The sequence below is a fragment of the Eupeodes corollae genome, chromosome 2 (genome assembly GCF_945859685.1).
Source record: "Eupeodes corollae chromosome 2, idEupCoro1.1, whole genome shotgun sequence".
NCBI classification, from domain to species: Eukaryota; Metazoa; Arthropoda; class Insecta; order Diptera; family Syrphidae; genus Eupeodes; species Eupeodes corollae.
The window spans coordinates 89,692,890-89,719,780 of NC_079148.1; the positions used below are offsets into that span (position 1 = coordinate 89,692,890).

General features: G+C 35.0%; 1 protein-coding gene across 17 annotated transcripts in view; it reads right to left on the reverse strand.

Moving 5' to 3' along the window:
• LOC129944026 (potassium voltage-gated channel protein eag) overlaps positions 1 to 26,891 on the reverse strand; it is a 63,773-nt gene that overhangs the window by 27,200 nt on the left and 9,682 nt on the right. For all 17 annotated transcript variants that reach the window (XR_008781381.1, XM_056053162.1, XM_056053176.1 and 14 more), the window contains one exon: positions 20,934 to 21,293. Coding sequence is in view for 16 of the 17 variants with exons in the window: in XM_056053162.1 (XP_055909137.1) it covers positions 20,934 to 21,012 (79 nt within the window). In the remaining variant the exon portion in view is untranslated. The remainder of the gene's footprint in view (positions 1 to 20,933; positions 21,294 to 26,891) is intronic.

The window sequence follows — 26,891 nt, forward strand, 5'->3', positions numbered from 1 at the left end:
TCTTAAACTATTATTACCAGTGCTTCTAACATACGTTTCTAATTCAATGGAAAAAGGCAAAAATTATACTAGTGCCCGAGTCCTTGATCTTAGGCCGATGTTTTATCTACCTTCAAAAGTTTTTGAAAAAAACTATCCAAGCTAAAATACTTAACCATGAAAAATAAGCATATATAACATTTTTAATGCTTTTGGAAGTTTCAAACGCCTTTGATATGTTCAAAAGCACTTCTGAAAAGATATTTGAGTCGAAAGTGAATTTTAACCAAGATTTTGTATTTCTTTAGGTTTTTATTTTTTTGTAAGAAAAACTGTCTATTAGATTTTTCTCTAAATTTTACCAGATGTCAAAAAGTTTTTCTTCTTTGCATAAAATAATCTTGGAGATAAAATAATCTTTGATCGTAAAATATTAGAGGTGAGAATTAATTTTTTGCAGTATTTTTTATTTATTTGAAGTCGATAATTGCGTTTTTTTTTTGGTATTCCATGTAAAGTAAAGAAGAATTAGCGGAAATACGATGGGATGGGCTGAGCAAAAAGAGGATGAAAAACTGCGATATTTATACTATGGTGACTGCTACCACGAAAACCAACAGCGCTTATTTGGATGCGGCTTCGTCATTGGAGCCAGACTTAGGTAAGAAGTCTTGAGCTATAGGTGCATCAATGAGCCCCTCATGACCATACGCGTCAAGGCTAAATTCGCCAACATTAGCCTGATATGCGCCTACGCCCCCACAGAAGAGAAAGACGACAACATCAAAGAATGTTCATCGAGCTCCTAGACAAAACATATGAGCAGTGCCCTAGCTACGATATTAAAATAGTCCTGGGCGATTTTAATGCCAAGCTAGGAATGGATGACATCTTTGGTGGAATAATCGGCGGGAAGAACAGCCTGCAAGACAACGCTTCTAACAACGGATTCAGGCTTATAAATGTTAATGCGGGGCGAAACGTCATGGTTGCCAGTACGCGTTTTTAAACACCTAAACATCCACAAAGGAATTTGGAGTTCTCCAGATCAATCTACCGTCAACCAGATTGACCATATTGCGATCGACGCCAGACACGCTTCCAGCATCATGGATGTCCGAACTATCCGATGAGCTAACATCGACTCGGACCACTTCCTCGTTGTAACCAAAGTAGCACTTCGGATTTCCTGACCCAAGGCAAAACAGGGAGGTGCTGGGAGAAGGTACAACTTCGAACGGCTACAATCGCCAGAAATCGCCAAATTCTTTTCTGACCGAGTTACAAGTAACCACTCTCGAAGTTCTCTGCCGCCAACACAATGTATCGAAAACCAGTAGCAACATTGCCAAGATCCAATCAGATAAGCTGCCTCTGATGTGCTGGGTTTCAAAGAGCCACCAACAAGGAACCCCTGGTTTGATGAGGAATGTCGGCAGGCAAATGCAGCCAAGCAACAGGCACGCAAAGCGGTGCTGCATAAAAGGACGAGAGCTGCTCATAAGCTCTATGAGCAGTAGAGGCGAGAGGAACACTGACTTCTCAGAAGGAAAAAGAGAGGGCATGAGAAGCGTGCGGTCAAAAATTTTGAGAGGTTTAAAAGAAAGTTTTATTAACAGGTGCAACGAAACTCACAGGTACATAAACCTAGAACCGAAGGCTGCAAAGATGAAAGTGGAAACATCATAGTGGAACCACAGTCAATGCTGAGGATATGGAAGGACCACTTCTGCAGACTGTATGACGGCGACGACGAACTGAATTCCGCTGTCAGGCAGGGTGATCTATTCAACATAGACCACGAAAGCCAACAATCCCGCCCTCCCGACTTAGACGAAGTAAAGATTGCCATATCTATACTGAAGTCTAATAAAGCTGCTGAAGCGGATGGCTTGAATGTCGAGCTCTTTAAAGCAGCTGGAGATAAGTTGGTTAGGAGCATGCACCAACTTATCTGTAAGATATGGTTGGAAGAAAGCATGCCCGATGAATGGAACCTCAGTATTGTTTGCCCGATCCTGAAAAAAGGAGACCCTCTTAACTGCACCAACTATAGAGGAGTCAGTCTACTTAACATCGCCTATAAAATCTTCTCTGCAGTAGTATGTGAATTTATAAAGCCGTGTGGTTTTAGACCAGGAAAGTCCACAGTTAATCAAATATTCACATTACTGCAGATCCTGGAAAAAACCCGAGAACACCAAATCGACACCCACCATCCTTTCATCGATTTCAAGGCCGCATATGACAGCATATACAGGGACGAGCTGTAGGGAGCCATGTCTAGTTTGGGCATCCCTGCTAAACTAGTGCGTTTGTGCAGGATGACCATGGAGAATTCACGCTGCTCCATAAAGGTTGGAAACAACTTAACAGAACCTTTCGATGTCAAAAAAGGTTTTAGACAAGGTGATGCGCTATCATGTGATTTTTTTAACATCGTGCTTGAAAGAAATGTGCATGTTTGTGTACAAAAGTATAGTTTTGTTTTAATCAAATTAAAAAAAATGCACATGGAGTAGGTAGTATGTTCTTATATGGTGGTGTTCAGTTCTTGAATGTTTAACACGAATCAAATTATTTCACTTGCACTTCATAAGAAACATCGAAACACCATTGGCATTTAAGAAAGTGCTGTCAAACTTAATCATTTTTAATCTTCTTGTGCGGTGGAAACACCAAATCTAAACTGAGATAAACCTTTATTGAAAACATAGCAAAGCTTAATTATCTTTCTATTCTTGAAAAATAAGCCCAGTTAGTCCATTTTCCTTAGCAAAACGAAATCATATCAACAGTAACAAATTGATTTTATTTCTCCAATGGAAAACACAACTACTCAACGAACACAGCCATCGAGATACGAATGCAATATTAATCGTAGCAACATTTGAGAACGAAATAATATAAGGTCCAATCGAGACTCGTATAAATGTCAAAAACCCATCCCTTTTAAGATTCTTCTTTAACTTTTATCGCTAGTATTCATACTATAGATATTTTTTTTGTTATATTTATTTCCAAAAAAGCACGGGTGATATCTTAACTGGTTCTTGATATATGGACGACGAAAAAAACTTCCCGAACGTACATACGTATGAACGTTCGTACACAAAAACACACAGACATCTCTCCAAAAATCTTTGATTTAGATTCTAAGTACCTTAGAACGTCGGGAAATATCAACATTTTCTATTCGACAAAACGGACCGATTACAATAACTTCTTATGGGAAGTTAGAAATCAAAATCAAATCAAATGGGGTGGTGCAACAGTCCGTTGTGAACCAAGGCCTAGTGACTTACAACTCTGCACCATTCTTGTGTGCGAGTACTGTTGTCAGGAATGGAAGGGACCTACAATTTTAGGCCGAATCCGAACGGCTAGTTTGAGAAAGCACTTTTTCATGACAAGAATTACTCTTGAATGATTTGTCAATTCCTCGCAAGAGGCAGTACCCGCGAAAATTAATTTTTTTAAATTAAGGTGGCACAGGCAGGGATTGAACCCAAGACCCCTTGCATGACAGTCCAACGCACTTTTTTTTTTTTTTTTTTTTTTTTTTTTATTTTTTTTTTAAATTCATTTTTATTAGTTCAATCTTAAACCTATCTTAAAGCTAGACAAAAATTCATAAAACTAGCCTAATTATCCATAACTTACAACTAACTTAATGGTCCCATACGGACACTCTAAGTTAAACTATAACACTTAAAACTAATGCCTTTCGGCCCTAAGATCTATTTTACTTCATTTAAATTTTATTTCATTTATTTTTGTATTTATTAGAAAATTTGAACAAAAAACTAATATCAATATCCTTTTTTATTTTTACTTACAAACTACTTAACGTTAGGTCCTTAAATAAAACTTAAAACTAACTTAAACTACCTATTCTACCTATAAACTACTTAAGACTAGAACAACCACAGCAGCAAATCTAACATTTTTCGTTTTTATATTTTATTGTCTTTTTTGTACGTTTTTTAATTTTTTTTGTATTTTTTTTTTTTTTTTTTTTTTTTTTTATATTCCATGTTTTTTTTTTTTTTTTTTTAATTTTTTTTTTTTTTTTTAATTTTTTTTTTTTTTTTTGTGCCACCATGCCTATTCTACTTAAAACTAAACCCTAAAACTATAAAACAAGTATGTAAGCCGGCCAAGGCTTAAAACCCCATCCCGACTATCCACTATCAAGTGCCGATTGAAGCCACCAAAACTGGTTCTCCTGCTTCACCCTATCAGTTCGGTCCCGCTCGGACACAGCCCTACTGAACCGAAGGAGCTCTGCTCCGCCTTGTGCCATGACGTCCCGATTGTACAGGAGTCGCCTATCCACGGTTCTTCGTCTGACGTGGTAGATTAACGGAACTGCCAATCTATCCTGTATCAGACCGCATCTATCTAAAAAGAGGAATGCCTCTGGGGGAATGAAGCCGCTCAAGCGTGCACTCTCAAAATACTCGTCGTTCGGATAGAACGCCCCGAAAATTAAATTGTTGGTCGAAGACATAGCTCTTGCAATGTGACCTCGAACGAGTTTTATCACGAAATTGTCAATTCTGTTGATTCGAGCCCCGTTGTATAGGACCTCGTTTGAATAGTACTGCACATAAGAGGATTCGGCTGTTCGATATAAGCCGGTACAGCGTCGTAAACACTGCCGCTCGAACACCCGAAACTTCTCCATCTGGGAAGGGGCAACGTTGAACCACACAGGACAACCATAAGCGATCATTGGCCGTATGAGGGCCATGTAGCAAATTACCTTCACTCTGGGGTCAAGCCGACTGCTAAAAAACAGTCGTTTCGTCAGAGCGAAGGCTCCTCTGGCCCTGGTCAGAGCAGCATTTATATGTCTGTCGAAATATAAATACTGATCTAACCAGATACCTAGGTACTTCACTACACTTTTGCTCGCCAATGGCTGCCCGTGAAGATCAACGATGACCATCTTGCGCCAATTCTTACACGTATCCCTCGTGGCCCTAGCCAACGGAGTCCGGAACAAAATTGTCTCTGACTTCTGGACATTTATTTTCAGTTTCCAGTCGTCGCAATATCGCTGAATCTTGTCGAAATCACGCTGCAAGAGAATTCTAATAACCTCAACCTCTCGGGCCGTTCTGTACGCAATTAGATCGTCGGCGTACGCAATTGCCTTTGTAAGACTACCTATCAGATCGCTGGTGTAAATGCTGAAGAGAATCGGCGAATTCACCGCTCCCTGTTGAAGACCATTTTTAATTGAGAATGTTGTGGTAGAAGTTACATTGCCACTTTTGACAACAAACTTTCTACCGTTAAGCATATCATAAAGTATATACAACAATGGCTTGCTTATGCCAAGCCTGCTCAGTTTTAGGTAAAGACCCTCTAACCATACGGTGTCAAAGGCCTTTTCCAAATCAACCAGAACAGCACCTGTGCATTGTTGTTTTGAATTATTCCATTGGATATCAGAAACGAGTTTAGACGCAGCATGAATTGTGTCATGACCCGCCTTAAACCCGAACTGTTTATCCGGAATTATTTTGTTGTCCGCAGCCCACTTAGTCAGAGCCCTATTAATGATTTTTTCGAAAACTTTGCTGATGCTCGGAAGAAGACTTATCGACCGAAGATTTGACGGGTTGGAGTTGTCCTTTCCCTTTTTCGGGAGAGGATGAACCACAGCAGTCTTCCAATGCACTGGATAATATGCATTATTCAGTGCATTGTTGAAGAGTGTGGTGTAAATGTCAATTGCTTCCATCGGTAAATGTCTTAGTACAACGTTGGATATACCATCGACACCTGCTGACTTTTTGTTTTTTATTGAATTAAAGATGAGCTGAAGCTCAACCTTAGTCACTAACAAAGGACTTGGTCCCGTTTGCTCGGCGATTATGGCATTTGCCAAGGAATCGTCATTGAACCGCATGAAACCGCGGTTCTCAGATCGCCATTGTGTCATATCATTTCGAAGGTAAAAGTGATTAAGTAGGGCTCTGTTTTCCAGGTCGTGGTTGGGGCGAATGCTAACATTCACCTTGTGCACTTGCTGGAAAGCAGCTCCCACCGCCTCCACTTTTTCCTTCGGATCTTCAATTATATAAAAGTCATCGTCAAAGATGGCTTCTTCTGGATCTATTTGCGCTGTCATGAGTACGTCTCTGTTTTCTTCGGTTCTTTGGAGTTTCAGACTCGGAAGGTCATTGTCGTTCTTTTTTCTGAATATCTTGTTGATTTTAGGGAACATACTAGGGTCGCTCGAATTAACTGACCGGATCTTGCGGTCCCAGTACTTGTTAATTGATAGCCTGTAGTTCTCCTTAATCAACAGATTGACATTTTTTATTGACGACTTCAGTGTCCTAACCTCCAAGTCGCGTGGGTCTGTAAGTCGTCTGTGCAAGTTTTTGAGTCTTGTCAGTAAGCCACTTTTGTGCCTACGTAGTGCGTCAATTGTCGCGTTTCTGTAGGCGTCCATTTGGTCCCGTTCTTTGTACTTTGGGATTGTCCGTTCCATCGTTCGTTTTATTGTTTCGTCCATCTGTTGTAAGTGTTGGTCGATTTCTGTATTTGTCAGATTTCTGTTGTTTGGTGGGGCTGTGTCACTCGAACGAAGTTCTCTCGCTAGGGCATTGGTGAAACGAAGCCACCGCATCTTACTGTAATTGTAAGAATGCGTTGGAACGTATTCCTCCAACTCCACGCGTTCGTTCGGAATCTGCATTACAGCCGCCAGTCCGCAGTGATCACTGTCGTACTCGACTGTCTGTAAGCAGTTTCGCGGGTGATTACCCACTTTGTCTGTAACTGTCAGTCTGGTGTCGTACAGCAAAAGGTCCAGAAAGGAGCCGCTTCTTGGATACGATGGCCTTTCAGTAGCCAGCAGGTCGACGCCATATTCAACGCTGTAAAGATTCATCAAATTAAAAAGATGGTTACCTCTGGGATTATTATGTTGATTTCCCCAATCTTCATGTTTTGCGTTCAAATCACCGGCCAAGATGAAATAGTTTTCTTCCAAGCTCAGTTTCAGTTCCCTAAAAAGAATCTCGAGTTCTGAAGCAAAGTAAGTAACCTGCGGAGCTCCAGCCGCATAAGCCGCAATCATATACATCCGCTTCCCTTGAGAGAGAGAGATGCATACGACGCAAACTTCTAGCGTCTTGAGCTTTCGCAATTCATTGTTGTATATGACTTTATAATTAATGTCTTTTCGTATAAAGAGAGCGACACCGCCCCCTTGAGTGGAGTCGGGCCGGTCTCTTCTTACGATATTGTAATTTTTATGAGTCAATTTGTGGTTGTGGTTTAGCTTAGTTTCGCTAGCCATAAACACATCGGGACTGTAGTCTTTCAACAATTGGAACATATTGGCTCTTCGTTCAATCCTAATCAGTGAATTTACATTCACAGCTAGGACTTTTAGGCGCGTCTCCGGCAGCGCGCCCATTATGGTCTTAGTTGCGCCAGGCCAGGCAACAAAGAGTAGAGATGATCTACCCTTTTGCCTTGCTCCTTTATCTGACTTTGCAGTCCTGTTAGTTGACCTTGAATGCTCAACAACAAGGCTACAATGTCAGGCTGCACCTCTGGTGCCTTAGGCACAGGGGCCTTTGGGGCAACCGTTGGTGGAGCCTGTCTCGTGTTTCCACTCCCTGACACCATTTGGGCGTAAGAGAATTTGGGATCCACGAATTTTTGTGTTGGAGCCTGTCGAACTGTTCGACTTTTTTCGGCTTTTTGACTGGCCTGTTTTTGCTTCATTTGTTGGACCTTAGGGCAACCCCTATAGTTAGCCGGGTGCCCTTGGTTTCCACAAAGGACACACTTGAGCAGGGTCAAATCCTCAACCCGCTCATTCCCAAGCTTGCACTCTCCTTCTTTGTGGGTTTCTCCGCACCTCACACAACGCAACTGCATATTGCAGTTGGCATTGGCATGGCCAAACCTCTGGCAGTTAGTACATTGTAAAATGCCGTCGTGCCTTTTTAATGTATCCCATCGTGCAGTTTGATAGTCGAGAGATGTGATTTTCTTCACACTTTCAAAACTGCTTTGGGGCGATAATGTTACCAAGAACATTGGCAGCCTATAACCCTCCCGCCTGGACTTCACCGTAGTGAACGGCTTGACCCCGATAAAATCGAGATCGTCCGTGGCTTTTTGACGGAGCTCAGCTAAGAGCTCCTCTGGTTCCGTGCAGGAACTTATGCCCTTCAGAAGGACCGTCTGGAATTTTTCGCTCTTAGGCGTATAGCTGAAGAACTCAGCGGTGGCCTGTTTGAGCACTTCTTTAAGTAGTTTGTATTCGGCCAATGAGAAGCACTGTACCGAATACCGCTTTTCTTTTTCATTTAGAATATTAATTAAAAATTTGCCCTTAGTGGCCGACTTACATACCTGTTTCAAGTCTTGCAGGTCAACCCGGTAGGTTCTAATTGGTGGCACCTTCTCCTTCTTGGGCTGTGGTTGTTTCTGGTGTTGCTGCTGTTGTTGCTGCTTCTGCTGCTGTTGTTGCTGCTGCTGCTGTTTCTGCTGCTGCTGTTTCTGCTGCTGTTGCTGCTGCTGTTGTTGATGCTTCATTGCTTTAGCTGAGGTCGATGGGCCCTCAGCATTTGGGCCTGTGACTGTTGACGACAGTTTTTTATTTTGCACCGTCTCTGTGCTTATGGATGCGGACTTTTGTTGTTGCTGCTGTGGTTGTTGTTTTTTTGTTTGTTTCTGCTGCTGTTGTTGCTGCGCTCGCTCCGCTGCTTCTTTTTGGCGGCGAGCTTCTTGTTTAAGCCTTAGTTGGCTGAGTAGCGGCTCCATCTCCTCCTTAAGTTTCTTAAGGCTTTCTTCAAACTGGCTGATGGTGGCCTGTTTGGCTTTCAGGGCCATCATCAGCCCTTCTTCATTTTGGAGTTCCACATCCCCCTCCAGCGCTTTTCTTGTCGACGGCTCTGACAAGATCTCATTCTTCTTATTCGGAGACCTATAGTGACCTTCTCCTTCTTCAGAGACGTAGTCAATATCGTCGTCAGCCACTGAGCATTCAGTATCTGACGTCATCATTTTCGTTTTTTTCTCCATCCTTCTCCTCATAGCGCTACGAGTAGCAGCACTCTTTCGTTGCACCAAATTTGGATTTGGTGTTTCCCGTTTCCTCTTACTTGTTGCTGTTGAATAAGTAGGCTCGGACTGGTAGCCTGATGTTGTTGCGGTGATATGAGGTACCGCTGCCGGTACTACACTTACATCACCTGATGTATTTGCAGAGGTATTTTTTGATACCCCTGCTTTCTTCTCCTTCATTTGTTTTTCTTCCCAACAGATAAAATCAACAATTTCTCTGTTGTGAAAAAAAGCAATTAAGTTTTTCGTTGACTCCGGCTGGGAATCGAACCCACGACCCTTCGATCTGCTTCCGGACGCCACTTCCACTAGGCTATCAAATTGATATTAGTGGCAAACTGCCAACTTTATTTACACTATTATTTGCACTATTTAACTTGAAAATAACTATAAATGAAAACACTTCTATACTCGCTGGAGGTCAAATAACGACTGACAGTCCAACGCACTAACCATCATGCCACGGGTACTACGGAAGTTACAAATAATCATTTGTTTTATTATCAAAAAGAAACTTCTTATGGTGATTGTGAAACATTGTAGATGTTTGGTTTATAAAAAGATAATTTCGTCTTGTTCTTTGTGTCAACCAACAAGGCTTTCAAAGCCTTCCTTCTGTTATTGACTGGATTTAAGACAAAGTTATTTGCAACTACTTTGTTTGTTGGTTAGAGAAACGCACTTACTGTCTATAATTTGTACTAAAAGAATTGACAAGAGTTAATTTGTAATGAATAAATTAAAGTGGATGTATGATATCCATATAATAATAATTAGAATAATTAGCAATATAATTTCCATTACTTTTTCTGAATTAATTAACCCTTGCACTATATATTTATAATATTCGTATATTGTTATTGAAGAAGCTACTATTAAAAATATATGTAGGTACACCATCTTTCTTACTATTTATTCGTTTAACTGTCACTCTCTTTTATAAATTAATAATTTCTCACTTGACTTTTCTTAAAATTTGAAAATAAAAAAATCAAAAAGTGCATTTTTAAGAAACAAAACTTATCGTTATCATAATCTTTGGCCTAGTGCCGCAAAAGCTTGGATCAAAAGAACAAAATTTGAACAAAAAATGCAGTTAAAGAAAAACTATAGCTGCCTTACGTTTGAACATTATAAATTCTTTAAGTATAGTTGTGTGTTCTTTTTCCTCATAAAGGATCATGAAACTTAAAGGGTGACAAATTAAGTGGTTGCTAAGATATGAAAACTACTCGTTGAGTTCCTTCTTAGTAGGTTAGAAAGAAGAGTGGCAAAAACTTTTTCGATGGCTATGTTTATTTTTTTATATCATCATTCATTATGCACATAAGTATGCCTTTAAGTAGCATTAAGGATCTCTTGGCTTATGATAGAGTGAATTATTGAACCATCATATATCCACTATATATGTAAAAACTACTACACCGAGATGAGTACTAGTATCTCTTATATGGATTCAGCTATGAGCAACAGTGGGTGAGTTTTTAAAAGAAATGGCACTTCAGACCGGGATTTCGTTACTTTGCATCGCCTAAAGAGTTTATAAAGATACATGTTGATATGTATGTACCTTACCTACTTATCTTATAATGTAATTGGACATTTACAAGTTTTTGCGAACGAAGGTGAACATGTGACGAAAAGAAAGTGAATTGTGGTAATCGGGGTTTTGGTATGTTTATTTTTGAGTTGTTGAATTTTCGGCAAGATTTTTAAATTCGAAAACTTCTACTGACGTACACAAAATATAAGATAAGTCCGGCCATCTGCGACTCATAATAGCGAATTTGACTTGAATTTAAAATGTTGACATATCTCGTCGTTTCAAGGTGTCTAAAATCTTAATCAAAGATTTGTATAACTAATTAAAAAAGTGACTAATTGGGAGACGTGATCCCAATGAAGTCGAAGACACTTGTTCCGTGGATCAAGTCTCCCAGGGTACAAGAAATTTTATTTCATCATATTTTGTATATAATGGACAATGGGAAGAATTTACAAGCCAAAGTAGGCAACTCAATAAAAGGAACAGCAAAACTATTTGCAATACTAGTAAGGACTTTAAAAAGATAATACCGTAGACGCCAGCATTGTGATGAGAGTGAAATAAGTTATAAACCTGACTATGTACATCTCGAGTCTTCTCCGAAGTTGAAGAAACATTTCTCATAGCTTATTTGGAAAAGTTAAGTAAACAAAACATGGCTTATCTTCACTTTCTGTTCAAATATTAGCTTACGAATTTGCTGTGGAAAATAATAAGTCCCTGCAGAAATACATTAAGTGTCAAAATGAAACTGCAAGTCACGATTGGTTTTATGGGATTATGAGAAAAAAATCCCAATTGTTATTGCGGGTTCCTGAAGCCACCAGCTTTAGCAGATCGACCAGCTTTAATAAGCAGAACATGTCTCAGTTTTTTGAAAAATTGCCAATTTTAATGACAACACATAACTTTGGAGCAGAATCATTATGGAATATAGACGAGACAGGGTTGAATACGGTTCATAAACCAAAAAAAGTTGTTGCCACTAAGGGCTTGAAGCAAGTGGGCAATGTGACTTATGGTTAGCGCGGTGAACTAGTAATTGCAAGCTGTGCTATTAATGCAATGGGGAATAATATTCCTCCCTTTATGAACTTCCGACGGAAAAATTGGCACGATCGTTAGATTAAAGGTGTACCCACAGGCACAGATCGAAGCACATTTCCTTCAGGTTGAATTACTGCTGTTAATTTTGTAATTTTTTTGAAGCACTTCAAAAAATCCAGCAAGTGTTACATGGAATCCTAGTGTTTGATAATAATGGACAATTATGGCAGCCACGTAAGCATTGAATCGTTGAATTTTGCAAAGTTAAATGGAAGTCATCTTCTCATCATACTTCCTCATACATCTCACAAAACGCGACCACTTCACAGAACCGTGTTTGGACCACTTAAAGCATACTACATACCTCTTGCTAATGATTTTATTTTTTTTTTTAATTTTCTAATGAATACAAAAATAAATAAAATTGAATTGAGGTTGAATAGATCTTAGGGCCGAAAGGAATTAGTATTAAGTGTTATATTTTAACTTAGAGTGTCCGTATGGGACCATTATGTTAGTTGTAAGTTATGGTTTTTTAGGCTAGTTTTATGAATTTAAGATTGAATTAATAAAAATGAGTTTAAAAAAACAATACCTCTTGTGACAACTTGATGCTTCAAAATGCTGGTAAGCCCTTAACGATTTAAAATATTTCGGAGTGTTTTGGAAATGCTTTTGTACGAGCTTTTACTCCGCAAAATATACAAAGTGGCTCTCGAGTTACAGGAATTTTCCTTTTTTAACTGCACTATTTTTGCGGAAGAAGACAATCTTTCATCGTATATGTCTGATCGAGCTGAACTAGAAGTAACGGCAGAAGATCAAGACAGACAAACTTTAGAAAATGAAGCTGTTACTCCATAGATTCAAAATTTCTCGCCCGCTCAAGTTAATTGCGATTCAAATCCTAAGGAAACAGACATAGTTTTGCCTTCACCTATTCAGCACTTAATATTTCAAAGCGACAAAGATAATTCAGTGGGGGCATCACCACAACCATCACCAGCAACTCAGCCTTCAACATCTAGAGCGTGTCTTAAAAATCCTAAAGAAATTCGGCCATTTAAGCAGCTCCACCGAAACTAACTGCAAAAAGGCGTTAAAGGGGATCAACAAAAATATTAACATTGACATCCGAAAGATAAAATTGAAAGTGAAATTTTATTAAGACAGGGGAAAAAAGAAAACAAAAATACTCAAAGTAGGTACGTATAGTATATCCTTACATAAGAAAAAAAAAGTTTTCTTAAAATTCTTCTAAAATTCGAAAGAATTGGTTTTCGTCTGAAGATCTCGTTAGAAAAAATAGATTTTGTAATCTAACATTGTCCGCTAACCTTGGCCAATGGCCTTGATACCGCTTTTCCATATTGGCGAAGTCCTGATTAAAGCGTTCACCGTGCTCATCGCTAAAAGTTCTACAATTATCCGGAAAGAACTTCAAGGGGAATGTAAAAAGTGGATTTTTAAATTCATATTACAACCCAATTCTTGGTATGACGAAAATATTTTTTCGACAAGTTCAACAAAGTTGTCACTCCTCTTATTTCCCAACAAATTTTGTGCTACAATTCGCAAATCATTACAGGCTTTTTTTTTTCTTACGTTCTAGAACCAAGTTAATGTTGACATCTTTAAATAAATCTCATCTGCGGACGGACGAATATGCCTTCTTTGACCTTAGCCTCATTTATTCTTGGAAATTTTTGGCGAAGGTATTCAAAAGCAGCTCCACCTCTGTCTATTGCTTTTACGAAGTTTTTCATGAGTCCTAGCTTTATATGCAAGGGCGGAAGTAACACCTATTGTGCATCAGTTAGAGGGTCATTTTTGAAATTTGTCTGTCCAGGTTGAAGCGACTGATGATGGGGCCACAACTTTTTAATATAATGCTGTTTTCTATCACGAATGTCCCATTCACAGATGAAGCAACAAATTTCGTGTAGCCTAATTGCTGTCCAAGCAACAGAGCTACGACTTTAAAATCCACGCAGATTTGCCATTAGTGTTCCTCACATTTAATCCGCAGCAGAACACTTTTTATATTTTCATAAGACTCCTGCATATGAACTGCGTAACTAGATCTATGAAAAGTCTCCATTCAATTCACTCCGTTTATACGTAATGTTATAAGGGTTACCATCAAAGCACTGACATCATTGCAAAAAACTTAATTTTCATCCATTTCAAAATATCGCTGGAACTCCTTTTGTCGAGTACGGAAAGATATTATAACCACACCCTATCTTAAAAGATTCCATTGTTGCAACCTCAAGCCAAGAAGTTCTGCTTTGTTCTTGGACAATTCTAAGTCCCTAACAAGATCATTCAATTCAGCTTGTGTTATCCGGTGTGGCTGTGATGATCTGCTAGGTACTTCGAATTCTGACATTGAAGAAATTGTTGGTGAACAAGTGTAGGTGTTATCTATTTATTAAAACTAGATTTTCAAACTTAACTATTTCTTCATATGAAAAATATTGTTGGTCATTTTAAAAATTTTAAGAATAATTCAACTGACAACTTTTTTAACCCAACACGAAAACCTACAAACTTTTAAGCAAGACAAATCGACAGACGGGATGGAAAGTTATCGGTGTGGGTCGCATCTCAGCCTCTTTTTTATTTCTTGTTTTTAACATTCTTTTCTATGAAAGAAATGTAAACAACCTGTTTTGCTCCCTTAATTAATTTAATATTTTTCCTTTTTTCATAGTTTCTATATTAAAATTTTAAGTTTTATTTATAAATGTTCAGGAATTTAATCTTGAAAAAAATGTTATAAAATAAAAACAAAATAAACTAAACACAAACATTTTATTCTAAATTTTATATGCTTGAAGAATTACAACAATTTCATTGTTCGTGTTTGTTTGAAAGTATGCAACCTTACCTTATTTTACTTTTTTCTAAACAAATTTATTAAATTAAAATTCAGAATTTAAATGAATTGGAATTTTTTAACCGATTAATCTGTGCTTTTCAAACCATGATTTTTTTTGTTTTATGTTCTTGAATTCACTTTTAAAACAATTTTAAATTCTGATACATTCAGTTAAGAACAAGAAGACGTGCTTGTAATTGAAATTATATAGCTGAAATCGTATGCACACACAAATTGTAATACCTGTGGAGTTCCTTAGATGTTTTAATTGGATTGATTTTAAGAATCCAATTAAAACAATATACAAACACTTACCAGAAAACACTGCGGGTAAAAGATTATTAAGAATATTTTTATTTCTCTTTCAAAGATGATATTTTTATAACTTTCCCCTCCGAATGTAAATTTAATCCTCCATAAAGTCAAAACCATCTTAATCCTATTAAAAGAAAATGAAACAACACCTATGCAAAAATAGCGCTCTCTAACAATTTCACCTACTTCTCAACTATTTCACCTGTGTAGTTCTTTAAAAAGGATTTATTAATCTAACAAACAAAAAATATTATAGGTAAAGTGAAGCTAATATAAGAGCTCTTGAAATGTACAAAATCGATAGTTTCCTATTTTTTCCTCTTTGGGAATGAAAAAAAAATGGAACTATGTATTGTAACCTTTGTCTTATTATATTAAAAACTTGAAATAAAATAAAAACAAAAAACAAAAGTGACACAATGAATATTCTTAGAAATAAAATAAAAGATACACTCATATACATAGCTATCTATATAGGATAGGTATGTACTTATACATTTCAGAAGTGGCTGGCTGCATCTAATTGCAATGTGGCCAACAGCGTTGGTTCAAAAAATCCTTTGACATATGTATATAATTCAAAATATTCTCTATTTCACAAAAAAGGACTTAAGTTTTGAGTTTCAAAGAATTTGCCTTCATTTTCACTTCTTGAATGTTCTATGCACGTACATTTATAAAATAACTCATTTACGACTCTGATGAGGGAAAGTAAAGATTTCATTAGTGAGTGAAACTTCAGACTGATTAAGAACTGCGATATAAAACGGTTGACAAGGGTTGTGAAAAATGTAACTCGCAAAGACTTTTTTTTTTGCGAAAATCAAGTTGAACAATTTAAAAAAAATGTTCTTTTAAGGATGCTAACAAAATTTAAATAACATAATGTGTATCTTACATACATTTACAGATTTCAATTGCTAAGGTGGCAACTTTAGTTATCAAATTATTTTAGAAGTCTGTTGTCCAGCAAGGTAAGATCTAACTGTTTAATTTGGATGACTACCTAAACATAAAAACATTAAAACATTCCAACAGTTTTTAAAAATGCCATTTTTAAGAGCTAAAATACAGTAGTTTAGAGGGGTTTTGGTGCATTTCAAGCAGAGATGGTAGGAATTGTTTTGAGACGTAGCTTTTTTTTTCAATTTAATAATGATTTAATTTCTAATAATGCGAAGAACGCTACAAAAATTCAAGAGAGACGATCTGATATGAAGAACTTCGGCCTTTTTTTGACGAAGTTTTTTCCGGAGTCTATAATTACTATGGCTATCAGTTTGCTTACTTGTATTTTTACCTTAAATGAGTCAACAAAACTTACAAATTGTAGAGAGAAAAATGCTTGGTTCTTGAATTTGAGGATATGATGCACTTAAGTGCATAATTTCTTCTAAAAAATTAAATTAAAACAAATTAAGGTAAACAAATAATTTGGGAAGAAACGTTTTGTGCGGTACTCACAAATTACACGTTTCAGAATCTATTTTAACTTCAAATCTCAAGAGATTCAAAGCTTTTATATCAATAAATATGAAACATTTATTTTTTTCCAATAAGCCATTAGTTTAACAAAGTGTCATTTTTGCTGTTTTTGGGACATTTATATTATGGAAATTTGTATTTAAATCTCAGTTCTAGAGCATCTAAAGGAAATTCACTTCAAAAGTAGATTTAATAATTTTTTTTAGGATCTTTTGTATTCAACAGAAAATCAATTTTGAAAGAAATAAAATGCACGACTGGGTCGCTGGAACTTGCTTATGTCTTCCAAAAAGTCTGTTCAAAAATAATTCCTATATTTTAAGATTTAAAAATGTTACTCATTTTAAATTTTGTCTTAAAAATATTTTTGGTACGCACTTAATATAGTGCTAAGATACATTTTACATTTATATTTCGTTATAGAGTTTTGTAAACAAATTTAATTACATTTTTGATCACCAAAAATCTTCATCAATTTGACATTTGATCATCGACAAGAGCTTGCACAGAAAAATAAATCGGTACATTAGTTCTTGAGAAACCTTAAACAAAATGGAGGTTTTATGAGGGGTACCCTTCTGGAGGAAACCAAAATATGTTTTCCTTGTAGAAAGAAGCCAATTTAAGAATACAGAGAAAGTTTTAAAAAAATCCTAAATTTAAAAATTGAAGATTTCTTATTCAAGGTTTCTTTTTAAGAACCTGAATATTTGCTCATTTTCTTAGGAAAACATTTTATGAAAATATTTTAAAGCATGACTAAAGGTTTTTCAAATTCTAAATCGAGTGAAAACAAGCATTTTAGTTATTTTTGACAGCAAACCGTTTTTTATTGAAAGTCGCCAAATAACTAACAAACCATTAAATAAAATCTTTACTTATACAACTTCACTGTATAAGCTTAATGGCCCATTGGTCAAAAGTTGATGAATTTGTGCTGTGTTTTTGGAATACTGCTGAATATCTGATTCATATCATGTTCTTGGTCCAGTCAGTCTTGGTTCAGTTAAAAGTAGTACTTTTACCAACAAAGTTTAAGAAATAAAAATAAAAATTATGTTTTCATATACAAAAAATTAGTGAATCAAAATATAATGAGGGACATGCCCATTAACGCAATACGATTAGTTTTGAATAAAAGGGAATTCCTTCGAAATTGTTGGGGTTCATGACCACATCAACCCCCAATATCGGGAATGCTTATTTGTATTTTATCAATTAATAAAAAGTGGAAATGCCTATATAAACATATATGCAGTTTTTTTTAGTAGTTTTATTAATGAAAGAGCTTAATTGGAATGTACATAGATATGCCTTCCTATGAAACGAGATGTAAATTATTTGGAATCATGCCTCTCAACATTCGAATAAAGTTTTCTGACGTTATGTTCATTCGTGACATATTGGCAAATTATTTTGATTGTTCCGATATCTTAGCCTTAATTAATTTCAAAGTTTCAGTTACAATCAAGTAATCACTGAAGAATTGTAACTTTTTTTTGATGAAATAAACTAAACTAAACTAAATGAATTGCTTTACTTGGCTCACTTATCATTATAATTAACCGTCTTTTGTTAGAAAATCTATCAATAGCATAGCAGAAACAATATCCGCAGTATAAATACTAACGATACAAGTTAAAGTAGAATCTTACTACGGATAGGTTTTTCACATTTATACGAGTCTCGAATGGATCTTAAGTGATTTTGTTCTCAAATGTTGGTACGATTGATATTGCATTCCTATCTCGATGGCAGTGTTTGTTGGGTAGTTGTGCATTTGGAATCATATGTTTTCCATTGGCGAAAAAAAATAAATCTGTTACTTTTCATATAATTTATTTATTTTGGAAATATAGAAAAGATAATTAAGTTTTGCTATGTTTCCACTAAAGGTTTATCTCAGTTTAGATTAAATACATCTTTTTGGTGTTTCCACCGTACAAGAAGATTTTAAAGTGATTAAGTTTGACTGCATTTTCTAAAATGCAAATAGTTTTTCGATGTTTCTTATGAAGTGCAAGTGAGATAGTTTGATTCGTGTTAAACAATGCATAATTCAGCACCATATATATTTTTTTTTAATTTGATTAACACAAAACTATATTTTTGTACACAAACATGCAAAATAAACAGACTATAAGGCATTACCTGTAAAATCGACTCCTCCACACAGTTTTTTCTTCACAAATTTTGAATCAAATCCTATCCCCGAACGGAATCGAGTCAAATCAAGTTCATTACAACTCGATTCAGTTTTATAAAAAATTGAGACGAGCTTCAATACCTCATGTTAATGTGGTAGTCTACAACAAACCCCCTTCTTGAAGTTTTTATTTTATGTCAAAGCTGCAATCGTTAAATGCACTATTTTTATAGAATCTCAATGTCCAGATGTTTTCTTAACATTTCATCTCGAAAATTGTCCATTTTATTGGGTTTAGTTAGTTTTTTTGCTGAAGTTAATTTAAACTTGTGATTTTCACAAAACTTTCTTCTATTTGTGTGTTTTTTTATTATTATTCTAACAGATCTTCTTTCAGTTGTACCAATTTTTGAATACAAAAATATGGCTACTACCGATGCGTTTTCTTGGAAATTTTCTACTATAGTATTTATAGAATGCCAAAAAAACACGTGTATTGATCCTGAAGGCAAAAAATAAAGCAAACATCTTTTACTGAGATAAGGAAATCTTGTTATAAATAAGAGCTCTGTGGGTAGTTATAAAAAAAACACTCAAGAACCGCATTAACCGTGTTAAAAAATATGAAATTTTCGATGCAAATACTGAAATGCTTAATTGGGGTCATGCTGCCTCTCTACAACCCCTTACTAGGCAAAATATAAGCTTGTGGTGGGTGCTCACTTTATTTAATGCAAAGTTTCTTTTAAAATAAAGGCAACTTTTAGGTTTTATAGTTTCACTATTTTTCAATTATTTACAAAAAATAGAAACAAATAGTTTTCAGTGATAAGAAATTAATTGGAGCAGCTAACTATAACAATCATTACATTACATTTCACACTACTCTGCACATAAATGTGCAGAGTAGAGAACACAGCACCTTGAGCAACTAAGTCTATGTAAGGTGATAACAAAACAAGACATTAATACAAGACAGAAGGACAGAAGAGAAAGAACAACAGAAAGAAAGAACACATGACAACAGCACGCGGTAGGTTTCGAGACGGTCCTCCATCTTTCTACTAACCACGCTCACTGATGCTTGATTTCGGTGATCGATGGGAACGGAAGCTTTTTTTTTTTTTTTTTTTTTAAATTCATTTTTATTAGTTCAATCTTAAACCTATCTTAAAGCTAGACAAAAATTCATAAGACTAGCCTAATTATCCATAACTTACAACTAACTTAATGGTCCCATACGGACACTCTAAGCTAAACTATAACACTAATTTCTAATGCCTTTTGGCCTTAACATCTATTTAAATTTTATTTATTTTTGTATTTATTAGAAAAGTTTGAGAAAAAAAAACTAATATCAATATCCTTTTTTACTTTTGCTTACAAACTACTTAAAATAAGGTCCTTAAATAAAACTTAAGACTAACTAAAACTACCTATTCTACCTATAAACTACTTAAAACTACAACAACCACAGCAGCAAATCTAACTATCTAACATTTTTGTTTTTCATATTTTGTTGTCTATTTATTTATTTTTTTTTTTAATCCATGTTTTTTTTTTTTTTAAATTTTTTTTTTGTATTTTTTGTATTTTTTGTATTTTTTGTTTCTATTTCTTTTCGTGCCACCATGCCTATTCTACTTATAACTAAACCCTAATACGGGGAACCGAAGCTTTATCAGTGACTAGGCCGTTGCCTCTATAACGATCATTTCTTTATTGGTATTAATAATCATGACAACAACTTTTTGTTCATAAATTTTGATTTTGAAATCTATTATATAAAAAAAACTGTTTACTTAAACTATTTTATTTAAAATGTATTAAAAAAGTAGAATTCAAGTATTGCCGTTCGTTTTGAAATATTTTTTTTTGATTTTAAGTCAATTTTCACAAAAACTGAACCTCTACCCTCCCTCCCCGTCTGATAGTAAAAGTGCTTGTATTGAACTCCTTGCCAAAGTTATCGTTCTCTTCCAAATATCGTTTTAAAAAAAAACATCGTTTTAGAATCTTTTAAAACCACATTTGAATGTACTTATTAGAAAAAATTCAAACTCAAGTTTTTTAAGGAAATTGCAATAGTTTCCGAAAGATAATTAGTGTTTTGAAAGTATTAAAGAAAAAACGTTGACACGATTTTTCTAGTATTATCTTTTTAATTTAATCCGATCACTTGCTACATTTCAGAAAATCAAACTCTGTGCTTATGCCCTTATCGGAAATTCCGCCAGAAGAAATTACATCAAATTGCTTTGGAAAAAAGCCAGACAATTCTCCACAATATAACTACTCGTATAATAGTATAATTTGATTTTTTGGCCTAATTTCTGGAAGCCACTTATGTTTTAAAAATTCTCTTTGCAAAACATACGAGAACAAATAAATACAAACCAATAAATAAGGATTCAGGTACTTACGCTGGGAATTTGAACGCCTGATAATATTTTCTAGAAATGTATTTTGAGGTGCAACTAGTCCTCTCCTTCCTCCCGGCATTTTAAATGTCCACTGTTGAGTTTCGTACTGTTCTTTTTCTTTTGCTTACATTAAATGTACTTTACTTGTTAACATCATTATTTCCATCCATTTCCAAATCATTACTTCAGATTTTGTTTGATTTAGATTTGTTTGAAATATTTTCAATTCGAGTAAGAAATTAAAGTAAATTTATCTTTTATGCGTTTCGATAAGCATCTTGTCATTTCTTCTTTTTTTTTGCAAATTGACTTTTAAGTCGAGTTTGTCTTTCAAGACTTGCTACAGCAAACACCTTGTGTCTGTAAATAAATAAGAAAAATAGTTATGTACATGTATAATTCAATGAAAATTTTAATTAATAAAAATAAACCGAATTTAAATAATTAATTAAGAAAGGACATGACCCATATTTATTGAACCAACATAATACTGGGTACACAATTAAAGCTGGTATTCGTTCAAAATAATTTTCAAAATAGGTTTTACGAATTTCAAGACATTCGAAAAAGTCCCACAAGTGGGTACTTATTATTATATCTTTTTTCAATTAATTTAAGAAAGCATTCCCAACTGCACAGCTAAGTTCTTTAACCAATATTACATTTCACATAAATTGAGCAAATTTGATGAGTTAAACAAATACACAATCAGATTATGCAATTTTCGAAAAATTTCTACAAAAATAAATAAATTGAAATTATTAACGTTTAAGAATAATTGTTTAGTTGTGCATTATTCTGTTGACTTTTGGAGATCAGTTTGCAAAAGAATTCAATCATTTAAAGAATCTATGCATTTGCAAATAAAGGTGTACTAGAATTTAAGTAGATATCAGCCAAGTCGTTGATAAATATTAAAAAAAAGAAGGGGACCAAGACGGTTTCCTTGCGGGACACCCGAGGTAAATATAATTGGACTAGAGAGCACTTGATCAATACAAAAGAATTGGACACGACCCGTTAGATAAAACTCCAACCATTTTAACATATTTGAGTGAAAACCAAATTGTTTCAGTTTTTCACTCAAAATAGTATGACTAACTCTATTAAAAGCCTTCGCAAAATCAGAATAGATAACATCAATTTGGTAGCCTTCTTCGAGTTTATTTAAAACTTAATTGGAAAAGATAGAAAGATTAGTGGTAGTGGATCTTCCTGCAATAAAGCCATGTTGAAAAGGAGAAATATGCTCCTTAAGGAGAAATGTCAACTTTTCACATATAATGTTCTCCAAGAGTTTCAGTATACTTGATAATTTTCAAATAGGACGGTAGTTATTTACTTCCTGCTTAGGACCATTTTTATGAATTGGAGAAAAAAAAAATGGTTTTTTAAACACATTTGTTTATAATAATTGGTGGGATTTCATCAGGTCCTTGCTTGCAAACGTTATTTGAATTCAAAAGACCTTCTCCGATTTCAACCTGTCAACCTTATAACTATGATTAGATAATTCGGCTATTCTTAATGGATCTGAACTAGATTTCGAATAATTTGATTCGAATTAATGGGCAAACGAATTACAAATATTTGAAAATCCGAAAATGTAGAACCAAGGTAGTTCATACTGCAAGGAATACCATTTGACATTTTTCTGGTTTTAAATTAATTTTCATTCTGTTTTCATGTGTGCCAATGTAGTTGGGATGTTCTTTATTATTTATTTAGTTGTGTCGTCTGTATGATAGGTAGACTTTGGGTGAGCGACTTAAATGTCCTTTGAAACTTATGAATTTCGCTTTTCCGACATAATGTGTTCAAATGAGTCTTCTTGAAATCCCATATGTATGGTGCTACAGGCCTGTGTGAAATAGGGCCTTACCCAACAAACTTTTCCTTCTAGCTCGGTCATTAACCTGATTGCTCCAATTGCGCACTCAAAGTTGGGTGAGGTCATTTTCCACTGGGTGCCACTTGATACGAAGTCTTTCTCTCCTGCGCTGTCCTGTGGGTTTGAATTGGAAGACATTTGATGGCGAGCAATGGTTTCCATGCGCTCTACTTGACCTATGCGCTCTACGGAACTGTAGATCCCGCGAAGAGCTTTTCTCTCAAAATGACCAAAGGTGCTTTCATCCGCTTTTTTCATAGTCCATGCTTCTGCACCGTGAAGGACGGGGATCATCTTACATAGCGAAACTTTGGTCGCTCGTCTACTCAATTGCTTTCTTAGCCCAAAGAAACAGTGGTTAGCAAGGTTAATTCTTGGGTTGATCTCAGCGCTGCTGGTCTTGTTTCCTATGTTCTTAGCCTAGCCTATGTAGACAAAGTCCTTTCAAACCTCAAAGTTTTTCTCATTTCTGACATTTTCCGCATCAGCCTCAATACTCACAAAAACCCCTTTGACTGAGTTTTTCCGATTATGTCAATGCCTTTAGCTTGATCCAGTAATTGGACAGATTTTTGAAAGATAGTGCCTCTGGTGCTGACGTGGGAGCTCTGTACCATTTTTTGAAGGACAATGTTAAAAAAAAATCGCATGACAGCGCATCGCCTTATCTAAAGCCTTTTTGACATCAAATTGTTTGATTAAGTCATTTCCAACTTTAATGAAGCAACGCGAACTTTCCACGATCATCCTGCACAAACGGAAGAGTTTGGCAGGGATTCCAAAACTATACAAGGCTCTATACAGCCTTAAGATGTTGTCATATGCGGCCTTGAAATCGGTAAAGAGATGGTGGGTGTCGATTTGATGTTCTTGGGGTTTTCCAGGATCTGCCTTAGTGTGAATATATGATTGACTGTGGACTATCGTGGTCGAAAAGCACACTGATAAGGACATAACAAGTTGTTGACGATGGGCTTTATAAGTTCACATAATACGGTAGAGAAGATTTTATTGTTTTATTTATTTATAGTTGGTGCAGTTAAGAGGGTCTGAGGTTCCATTCATCGGACATGCTTTCTTCCGACCATATCTTAATATAAGTTTGTGCATGCTCTTAACCTTTTTAAACTTTTTTTTTTTGTTTATAACCAAGAGTGTCAATTTTAGATTTTTAACATGAAAAAAGTCAAGTCAAACATTTGTGACATGCAAAGATTTTTTAACGAATCTGAAACGTTTTCTAAACAATGTTCCCTGAAATTTTTCTTCGGTTTGGATACACTTTAAATATCTCAATTCTCTTTTAAATTCATCATGTCTTGATGTTATTATCTGCAAAACAAAATTCATAAGAAGTATTTATGTTGTCCGACTGCAAGTACAGCAGCGCTTTAACTCCTCCTGGAGCAAAGGGCAGCAAATGAGATATGGCCGACGAAAAAAGATACTCCATTTGGTTTACTGGAAAAGTAGTAAAAATCCTACTAATTGGAAAGATAAGGTCAAGTGCCTTTGCCCTTCATCTTTTGGTCATGCCTGGGACTATAATGCAAATGAACATAGTTTACCAACCCCATCCGTGGATGATTTCTTTCAGCTTTGTTCAACTGTTCTTCTTTTTTTACAGCATCCCCACATTTTTTTACAGCATCCCCCGAATATTGTTTTATAGGAATTTTCAAATAAAAAAGTACCGAGAAAACGAATTTATCTTAAATAAAGTCATTGGAAATCTTCATTTTACCTAAATGTTAAGAAAAATAAAACGTTTATAGCAGTAAAAATGTTTATATTCACTTCAACTCAGATTATACAACGATGCCTTCATCAAAAATATCTGACATTTTGTGTTACTGTATTGTGAGTGGTTTGTAAACTTCTCAACTCTTCGTAAACAATTTTCAAAAAAAAAATTATTTACGTATACTCTAAAAACTACTGACTATGAAAAGTGACAAATTGGGTAAAAACAATGGAGTATCCTCCAAGAGGCATAACGGACTTCATATATCATATACGAGTATATGCAATCAACTGCATTCGTTGAACGCAAATGAAGACAAAGGCAACGAGTTACTTTTGTAAATGTCATCAACCACAAAAACTTGGAGCTATACTTCAGCAAACCCTTACCTTCCATTGTTTGTGCAGAAAGTACAAATTATTTAACAAAAACCATATCTTTTGTATGCCACGTAGACATTTTTATTTATAACCAAATATTGTTTGTATCCTTTTTTATGTTTGGTAAGAAACACTTTGAATCTAAATTTTGAAAAGAAAGACGTACAAAAAAGGATATAATTTAAAAAAAAAAAACAATTAAGACAGACTCGCTGTCAGTTGAAGAAAGACCGAAATGAACTTGAATTAATATTAAGTTAAATTTTTATTATCTTGCATTCAAATTAAAAAAAAAAAAAACATAATTCTGATGATAGAGAGAACATTTTTTAATACCTATGTAGCTTATCTAGAAACTTGACTTTAAGGTGTAGAAAACATTTTTAAAGGACACGTACTTATTCAATTGTATGTACTTATTTAAAGATTTTATTGCAGACGTCAAACTCGAGTCCCGGAAAAGTTAAAGACAAATATTGGATGTTCTTTAATCCGGCCATACCTTTTTCTGATGTTGTTGACCTCTTGCAAGAAATCATTTTTAAAACACAATGGCAAGCCGTTATCTGTAAAATGAATCTGTATTCTTTGTCATAACATTTATGTACATTATGTACCTTGCATAAGTATAACCGCACCTAAAAAAAAATTAAAATAGGAGTGACTGCTTACTATTTTTTTTATTGAGTTGCATCACTGATCAAGCAAATTGAGAACAAAATAAAGTACCGTCATTTCCTCTCCTCGTGTTTAAAAATTAAAAACTGATTTTGATGATTTTCGAAAATATAACCGCACAATGCAAATCTCTTTGAAGCTTTAATCAGTCAAATGCTTCCAATAAAAAAGAACAATGCTACGTGGTACGCAGCGAAATTCAAATAGGCAAATCTTAGCTTTTCGATCAAGAGGCCTAAAATTTAGGGCTATTGGAAGACGAATTTCGCGATCGGATCGTGTAATTCAGAATTTTTTAAAAGATCCAGAAATGTATGGTACAAAAATAAGACCCGAGTGTCCGCAGAAACTGACACGTCGTAGTGACAAGACAAGAGGCGGTTTTTATCTATATGCGTTTTATTTGTTCTTGAAAATCACACTTCTAAAAAATTAACCCTTTATATGTTCAGGCCTTCTAACAGTGTCCAGAACCTTGGGATTTTTATGTTTAAATATTGATCTAAAACTGTCATGTTGATCAATTTAAGATCTTTATAACTTCTTAAAAAAAGAAGCTTCCTGTAAAATTTGAATTTTGACATACAAATAGTGTTTGTTTTTATTTATTTCAAGATATATATTTTGAACAAATGTCAACTGAAATTACACTTATCTACAATATAGGTACAATAATGCTGGCCCATTTTTTTAGTTTTTAAATACATAAATACATAAATATATACATAAATATATGAATATTTTCACATTTCCAAAAATCCTGTTTTTCGAAAATTGTACAAAGTGGAAACACTAACGAGCATATACAAGTATTTGATTAATTTTGCAGATCTGCTTGACGAAAAAAATTTGCTTATATTACAAAAAAATTAATCATGAACGTTATGTTCCAAGAGAAAATAATCATTGTTAGGTATTTTTACTTTACAGTTTAAAAAAAAAATTAAAATAATCACTGAACTATTAACTGACTATAGAAAAAAAGCACTGGTCATTTTTTTGAGGCATTAAGACTACCTTAATTATTAGAATCTCGAACATGCCCCTTTAAAAATACTATGAACAACCAAAACATTGATTTTTTAGCTTAAGTTTAAACTCTAAATATCTGTTAACAATAAGTTGTAGGATGAGTTTGAAAAGTAATGTTTCTCATTTAGTTACAATTTAAAGCCTTAAAAAAAGCCCTGAAAAAAAGCTATGCCCGAAAACCCTGACGTGATAGAATTATACTGAAGTAGGATTTGAATTGAGGTCATCAACAC